General features: G+C 50.7%; 1 protein-coding gene across 2 annotated transcripts; it reads left to right on the top strand.

Moving 5' to 3' along the window:
* The first annotated feature begins 1,110 nt into the window (after positions 1–1,110).
* RNF183 (ring finger protein 183) lies at positions 1,111–7,770 on the top strand. 2 transcript variants are annotated; one of them, XM_008541765.2, is made up of 2 exons: positions 1,111–1,552; positions 6,630–7,770. In XM_008541765.2, the coding sequence occupies exon 2, from the start codon at positions 6,668–6,670 to the stop codon at positions 7,244–7,246; it is 579 nt and encodes a 192-aa protein (XP_008539987.1). In that variant the 5' UTR covers positions 1,111–1,552; positions 6,630–6,667; the 3' UTR covers positions 7,247–7,770. The 2 variants fall into 2 exon arrangements, with proteins under 2 accessions (XP_008539987.1, XP_070451182.1); XM_070595081.1 differs by lacking the exon at positions 1,111–1,552 and adding an exon at positions 5,694–5,923.
* Positions 7,771–8,150: the final 380 nt, after the last annotated feature.

Raw genomic sequence — 8,150 nt, 5'->3', positions numbered from 1 at the left:
GGGCGCAGAACAGTGAATACAATATACGCATTTGTAAAAAGGAGGAAAAGGAATACATAGACATTTAGCCATAGGCATTTTGTTTGTGTACCAGTAAAACGTCTTTGGAAAGAAATACAAGAAACAAATAGTATAATACCCTAATTTTCGAGAAACTAGGCGGCTGGGAGAAGAACATTTTCATTGCAAAATCAAACCTTTCCCACGGTGAACAATGTGGATGTATTACCCCTTCCAAAATAAAAGAAAAATTTAAAAACATAAAATGAGGGGACTAGGGCATTTGATTACATCACTGGTCAAATACATTTATGTATTTCTGTTTATTTTCCAAACCCCTTTAAAAGGTCAGTAAAGGAACTGCTATTATTCCTTTAAACAATAGGCAGCGTTTTTTAGTTACTATTATTTTAATATTTGTGAATCAGATAGGAAAAAAATCAGTCTCATTTAAATGTGAATTTCTATAATTATAAATGAGGTTGAACAATTACATAGACATTCCATTTCCATTTCTCTTCCTGTGATTTGCCTCATTGTGTATCATAATAATAGTTCTGGTTAACATTTGCTGCATGTTCCCGTGTACCAGGCACTGTGTTATGATCTCTTCATGGATTGTCTCATTTAATCTGCAGATCAAGTAGCTAATTTTTTTTTTTTTTTTTTTTTGCTGAGGAAGATTTGCCCTGAGCTAACAACTGTGCCAATCTTCCTCTATTTTGTATGCAGGTTACTGCCACAGCATGGCCACCGATGAGTGGTGTAGGTCTGCACCTGGGAACCAAATCTGGGCTGCCAAAGTGGAGCACACTGAATTTAACCACTAGGCTATGGGGTTGGCCCCAAGTAGGTAAAATTATTTGCCTAGTTAGGTGAGGAAATTGAGGCTTGGAGAAATTAACTAATTTGCTCAAGTCCCCATTGCTAGTAAGTAGAGTCTGGATTCTGAGTGAGGATTTGACTCTGACCCAGAAGTCAAACCTGATTGAGAGCCCGGGCTCTTCACGCTTATGCTTAAATGGCTCTTCCCTGATTCTGTTGGATTATTTGCCTTTCTATTAATATTTTGCAAGAGCACTTTGGACATTGGCTGTAAGCGATCAGAATAAGGAAGGCTCTGTCTGGGCTGAGGGGCAGAGTGGCTTAGAGACAGCCCGCCTTCCCGGCAAAAGAAGGCTGTGCATGCGTCAAGAGTCAAGGCAGTCAGCACGCAGAGGGCGAGTACACTCAGAGACGATGGCAGGAGACCAACCTAACACAGGACAGAGGTCTGCAAGGATCAGTGGACTCTGACCTCATGAGAGAAGAAGCCAGAGTGACTCATAGGAGGAAGATGAACTCGAAACTTCCAGGCTGTCTCCAGTTGGGCAGACAGTTAAAGTCGCGAGAAGGAAGAAGAGAAAACCTGAAAGAGAGAGAGCCGGCCAGGAGGTGCGTGAAGACCCATGCAAATAAGACCCGCCCACAGCTGCCTGGAAACCGAGCCACAAGAAGTCAGAGCACAGAGCACATGCTGCAGGGCCAGCAAGGAGGAGCGAGGAGGGAGCAGGTAAGCAGCCAGAGAGGGCCACGGAAGGGTGGGCCACAAGGCCCTAGTGTCCTGAGAGGCAGCGTGGTTCAGTGGGTGAACACTGGCCTGGGATGTCAGGCTCCTGGGATCACCTTTTAAGCTCAGCCATTCTTGAGCTGTGAAGTCTCGGGCAAGTCACTTCACCATTCTGAACCTCGGCTTCCCCATCTATAAAATGGGTATGAAAGCATCCCGCTATGTATGGTGCACCTGGCGTGCTTTTACCTGTTCAGGCACTATCCCTTCTTCACAGCAACCTTGTAAGGTGGGATTATCAGCCTATTTTACAGAGGAAAATGAAGCTCAGAGAAGTTAAACCACTTATCTAAGACCTCCCAGCAAATAAGTTTGGTTCCAAAGCCTGCACACTTTCAACTCCCTATCCTGCTTCCTTCACGGGGTGGTTTTAAAGAACCAAATGGCCTTATGCAAATGGAAATAAATGGGAAAAGGCAATTATACCATCTCAATGTGAGTTGCCACACTTAGATCCTAGCAAGGACTGGCGTCTTTTGTAAACTGTGAAGTGTTATAAAAATGCTCGTTCTTCATCTCTCTCCTTTCGAGATTGAAAACATTGGGGTGATGCTACCGACAGTTGATATCTGGCTGCCTGACTCAGCCATAGACCGAGGCGATGCCTCTGGGGTGGTGTTCAGGACAGTGTAGCCGAGCTGTGCTGGCCTGGGGGTGGCTGGTGGGCGGATACAGGCCAGAGTCTCCTGGAGAGGCTGGAGCCTGACCTGCTGATCCAGAAATGACAGAGGGCCCGCGGCAGGTATGGGCTCGGGTGCTGATGCAACAATGATCATGCCTCTTGGACAGCACTTTATCATGGCCCTGGGACTTCAGAAACCGCAGCTCTGCTTCGGGGAGGGTGGGGGCATCTTTAAGGATAGTAACACAAGCTTACTGTAGTACAGTTGAAATTTTCAGTTAAGAGAATTAAAAAACAAAACAAAACACCTATAATCTTACCCCTAGAGATGACCACTGTTGACATTTTGGCGCCTGTCTTTTCAGACCTTTCTTCCCCTGCACACATTTATTGGAAAATGCGGTTATATTGTTTTATTATGGTTTTATTACTGGTTCTTTTCACTGAATGACATATTACGACCATATTTTCCTATTAATAGATGTTTGATCCCATCATTTGAAAGGCTGCAGAAAGTCTTTTCATATGAATGAAGCAGAATTTATTCAATCCATGTCCTCCTCTTGGGTAACCGGGTAGTTTCAAGACTTCATCGTTAGAACTGTGCTTTGCAGGTAGCTCTGTGATCAAATCTTTGCACTGGTCCTTGATTCTTTCCGGGGGATGGATTCCCAGTGAGGTCTGCTTTTTTTTTTTTCTTTTAAGATTTTATTTTTCCTTTTTCTCCCCAAAGTTCCTCAGCACATAGTTGCATATTTTAGTTGTGGTCCTTCTAGTTGTGGCGTGTGGGATGCTGCCTCAGCGTTGCCTGATGAGCGGTGCCATGTCCACGCCCATGATCTGAACCGGCAAAACCCTAGGCCACCAAAGCGAAGCGCTCGAACTTAACCACTCAGTCGCGGGCCCGGCCCCTGAGGTCTGCTTCTGACACACTCTGGAAGTCAGGGGCTCCTCCAAGCTCAGTGCATAAAAGTTTCGTGGGGGGCTGGCCCCGTGGCCGAGCGGTTAAGTTTGCATGCTCCACTTCGGTGGCCCAGGGTTTTGCTGGTTCGGATCCTGGGTGTGGACCTAGCACAGCTCATTGAGCCATGCTAAGGCGGCGTCCTACATAGCACAGCCAGAAGGACCCACAACTGAAATATGCCACTATGTACTGGGGGGCTTTGGGGAGAAGAAGGAAAAAAAAAGGATTGGCAACAGATGGTAGCTCAGGTGCCAATCTTTAAAAAAGAAAAAGAAAAAAAACTTAGGTGGCCTCGAAGTCAGCCTTGACCCTTCCTCTCTCTCAAATACATTTGTAGGAGGAATGCCAACCACCACACAGACAGTATTTACTCGGTGCCAGGCTCTATCTAAGAGCTTTGCCCTCCGATGTACTACTTTTAGCTTCCTTTTCAGAAGAAGAAATGGAGGCACAGAGAGGTTAAGCAATTCAGCTGGAATCACGGCTCTAATAAGCAGTGGATCTGGGGTCATGAGCCTCAACAACCTGGTTCCAGAATCTATGCTGTCTGCTGCTTCTTGGGAAGACATCTTTCACCCCATCCCCATGGATCTTCTCCACCGCGGCCTGATACACACCAAGCTCCCCCATCCCAGCCTGGGCCACTGCTAGAGCCCCTAACTGGTCTTCCATTTCCTCTCTGCCCTTCCAGTCTGTTCTCTGCTCTGCAGCTGGAACGGTGTTTTTAAAATGGAAATGGAATCAGGTGACACCCCGTACACACACACACATTCACACTCACCCCTAGAATAAAATCCACATGCATTCATTCCCCGGCTTCAGGGCCTGCCTCCTCCCTCTCTGCCTTCATTCTGAGCCACTTTCCCACCGCAGCTCCACCCACTGCACCTCAGTCCCCCCCCCCCCCCCCGCCGCCCCGCTTCACATCCTGAGTTTGGCAGAGCTTTGTCTCACGTAAGGATTTTGGCACATGTTGTCTCCTTGGCCTGGAATGTCCTTCACTCTGCATGGCTGGATTCTTGTCATCCTTCCACCTCAGCTTTCGTGTCACCTCTTTGGAGAAACCTTTCCTGGTGGTCTCATCGGCAGCAGCTAGCCGCCTAAGCCCATTTTCCTTTTTGTCCTTTATAGCATTCATTAAAATTATGTATTTATTTCTGGCCCATTACTCATTAAATGTCTCTTTCCCTCATTAGACGCTAAATATCATGAGGTCAACGACCATGTCTATTTTATTCACCATTATTTACCCAACGCCCAGCATGGCGCCTGGCAGATAGCGAGCACTCAGTAGTAACTCTATAACTGTTTGTAGATGGATGAGTGATCCACAGAAGGCACCCGTTGGTAAGGATCCTCGGTAAACTATCCCAGCCCTGGTCAGAGCTATTCCACCCTCCTCCTCCATCTCTTCATTTCCTCTTCCCTATACGGAGCAGTGAGAGAGGTCCAGAAGAGAACCAGGAAGCACGGGTGAGAGAGTGTAAGTGGGTTTTGCTTCAGGTGTCAACTCAATCAGGGTAGATGATGCGGGCCGGCCCGGTGGCGCAGCGGTTAAGTGTGCACGTTCCGCTTCGGTGGCCCGGGGTTTGCCGGTTCGGATCCCGGGTGCAGACATGGCACCGCTTGGCAGGTCATGCTGTCGTAGGCGTCCCACGTATAAAGTGGAGGAAGATGGGCATGGATGTTAGCTCAGGGCCAGTCTTCCTCAGCAAAAAGAGGAGGTTTGGCAGCAGATGTTAGCTCAGGGCTAATCTTCCTCAAAAATAAGAAAGAAAGAAAAGAAAGGAAGAAAGGAAGAAAGAAAGAAAGAAGCTGGGTGACCTTGCGTGAGAGTCACTTCTTGCCTCCAATCTGCAAAGTGAGGGGTTAGGATGGAGAAGTGGTTTTTAAACTTTATTTCCTCAGCAGTTCCACTCTTCGGCCTATTCAAATGACCGACAGAGAAAAGCTAAGCGTTTCTGGTTGAAATGGGGAAGCGGGGCTGCAGCCCTTCTCCTGGGTCCCTCTTTTAAGGCGTCAAGGGTGGTAGGATTGCCAATGCTTGGACTCTAAGATCTCAGTGCTCAGTGCCTGCCAGGCTGGCTGGCTGTGTTCTAAGAACAAAGAAGGCAGCAGGCTTGCAAGTTCTAGTTGCAGCTACTTGGGCACATGCAATGATCAGAAGACTGGAGACAACTTGCTGGATCTGATATTCAAAGACTTGAGGCTGTGCAGCAGGTGAATTTCACAGCAGTTGAAGTGCAGGGCAGGCAGCTCCTTTGTGTGAGAAGGAGGTTTCAGCCATTTTAGAGAAGAATGAGGGCCCAGGAGTGAGGAAGCCAGAAGGCTCACCTACCCTCTCCACAATCTAGAAAAAGGAAATTGCCACCCCTACCTTTCCTGCCGGGATCCCAGGTCTTGAAGGGACCGCCCACAGCCTTGCAGATCCTTGCCTTCCAGGGCTGTGCATTTGCCACGCCCTGGGGGAACTCTGCTCCCCTGCCTCCCCACCCTGCACCCAGGCAGCTCTCTGGCCTTCGCTGCAGGCAGGCGAGCTCCAGAGGCTGCAGCCTGGGCCACCTGGCAGCTCCAGGTGCTACGTGTGTGCGCTCCCATGGAGACGGCCCCGGGGTTGGTGGCAAGAAGGCTGTCTCCCAAAGCTTTGTGGATTCAGGAGAGGGAGAGACTGGAACATCAGGTCCTTCAGGGTAGTCTGCCTGACCGCTCTAGTGCCAGCGAAGCCCAGGTGGGTGCCCTGGGGGTTTCCTGGAACAAAAGGAGGGAGGAGGAGCCAGAGGAGGCCGAGGATTGGAAGGAGGCTCTGGAAGGGCTGATCTGGGGACCTGGGCAGGGGAGCCTCTTCAAGCTGCCGGGTCAAGGGGAGACGCCTTGCCAGGAACCCCTCGTCAGGCCAGCACCATGCCCTGTATCAAAGACTGGGCAAATGGACTCTGTGGCCCAGTGGGAGGAGGGAAAGGGCCTGGCATTTGTCCCTGGAGGAGGGACAGACCGGGGGATTCACAAAGCCCATCTCTGCACTAGTCAGGGATCTGAGGCAGCAGCGAAGGAAGTAGCTGACCTCCAGCATGAACCACAGACTGTGGCTCCCCTCTGTCTCCCTGGAGCCCGAAAAGCCGAGGGCAGCCACGTGGAGCACACGGGGCATTTGTATCCATTTCCAAAGCGGGGCTGCAGTCTCCCTCGGTGGCAGATCACCAACGGTGGGGTGGCTCAGGCCCAGAGGGGACGCTGCAGGAGCACCAGACTTAACTCCGCGGCTTAGGAACTGGGTGATCTGGAGCAAATCGCTTCCTCTTTTTGAGCCTAAGTCCTTTCATCTGTGAAATGTGGGTGGTAATACCCTTTGACAACCCACAGAACTCCTAGCCTAGGAGCAAGCGCAGGGCCACAGTTCATTGGGTGTTCCTTTGCTCCTTCTCTCTGTCTGCCAGGTCATCTCCTGCAAGGCCACCCGGCGTCTGGTCTGAGGATGGCCGAGCAGCAGGGCCGGGAGCCTGAGGCTGAGTGCCCTGTCTGTTGGAACCCCTTCAACAACACGTTCCACACCCCGAAAGTGCTGGACTGCTGTCACTCCTTCTGCCTGGAATGCCTGGCCCACCTCAGCCTGGTGACTCCGGCCCGTCGCCAGCTGCTGTGTCCACTCTGTCGCCAGCCCACTGTGCTGGCTTCTGGGCAGCCTGTCACTGACTTGCCCACGGATATTGCCATGCTCACCTTGCTTCGCCTGGAGCCCCACCACGTCATCCTGGAAGGCCGTCAGCTCTGTCTCAAGGACCACCCCAAGAGCCGCTACTTCCTGCGCCAGCCCCAGGTCTACACACTGGACCTAGGCCCCGAGCCTGTGAACCAGACTGGGCCCCTCCAGGACATGGCCTCTGCCACCAGGCCCATGCCCATCTCCATCCCCAGCCACTACTCTCTGAGGGAGTGTTCCCGCAACCCTCAGTTCCGGATCTTTGCCTACCTGATGGCTGTCATCCTGAGCGTCATGCTCTTGCTCATCTTCTCCATCTTTTGGACCAAGCAGTTCCTTTGGGGGGTCGGGTGAGCATCTGTTCCGGATAAGGAACCAAGCCTTTCTCGGCCGCTGCTGGGCATGGGGACTGCAGAGCCTCGTTTGGGGCTGCCTTCCTTTGTAGCATTGTTCATTTTTACAACCCAGGGATCAGTTAGACCTTGTGTTTGCTTCTGGGAACAGAGACAGTCCTACTATAATGAGAACCTCTGAAAGCTAAAGGGCTGGGGAGAGCTGTGAAGAGTGTGTGAACCATGGGGTCATGGAAGGGCAGAGAAGCAGGTCTGTGACTCCAGAGCTACGTAGCAAGCTGTGCCAAAGGGTTGGACGACTAGCCAGGAAGCTGACCACCAGAAATAGCAAGTCGCATTTCTCCTTGGAGCTGCTCTGAACTCGGTTCACATCTCCTTGAGTTGCTCTTTTTATTATGTGTTGCTAAAAAATTTGGAAAGTGAGCTTCAGTTCTGTGAGCAAATGTGTTTGTTTTCCCCTTTCTGTTTTCTGCTTGGATATCTTACCACCAGTCCCAGTAAAAATGGTCTGCACTCATTCATTCATTCACTTACTCATCCTACACCCATTTGTTCGGCTGGTGCTGTGCTGGAACGAGGGGAAGACAAGGGGATTATCCCGGGGCGGCAGAACCCTTCCAGCAGGGAGGGCGTGCTCACTCAGCTGCCTCCTGTACAAGACAAACTCTGCGTGGTTTATGGAGTGTTAAGAGTGTAAAGGATTAAAGGTGAAAGTGGCCAGGGTCAGTGGATCAAAGGAAATCTGGGATTTGGAGGAGGTGTTTATTCCTCCTGGTGGGTGCTGGGCGCAGCCCTCACTCCCCGCTCTCAGGCACTGTCATTCTGGTCTCAAGAGCTAAGGCGGAGACCCTGCATAGCTCCCATCCCGGGCCACGCAGGCAGGGGACCCTGGTTTCATTTTCTAT

The sequence above is a fragment of the Equus przewalskii genome, chromosome 26 (assembly GCF_037783145.1).
Source record: "Equus przewalskii isolate Varuska chromosome 26, EquPr2, whole genome shotgun sequence".
NCBI classification, from domain to species: Eukaryota; Metazoa; Chordata; class Mammalia; order Perissodactyla; family Equidae; genus Equus; species Equus przewalskii.
The sequence above is the reverse complement of the archived record's forward strand: the minus strand, read 5'-3'. Positions and strand labels throughout refer to the sequence as shown.

Bases quoted from the DNA above. Each gene is read 5' to 3' on its own strand.
- RNF183 (XM_008541765.2), top strand. From the start codon at position 6,668: ATGGCCGAGCAGCAGGGCCGGGAGCCTGAGGCTGAGTGCCCTGTCTGT.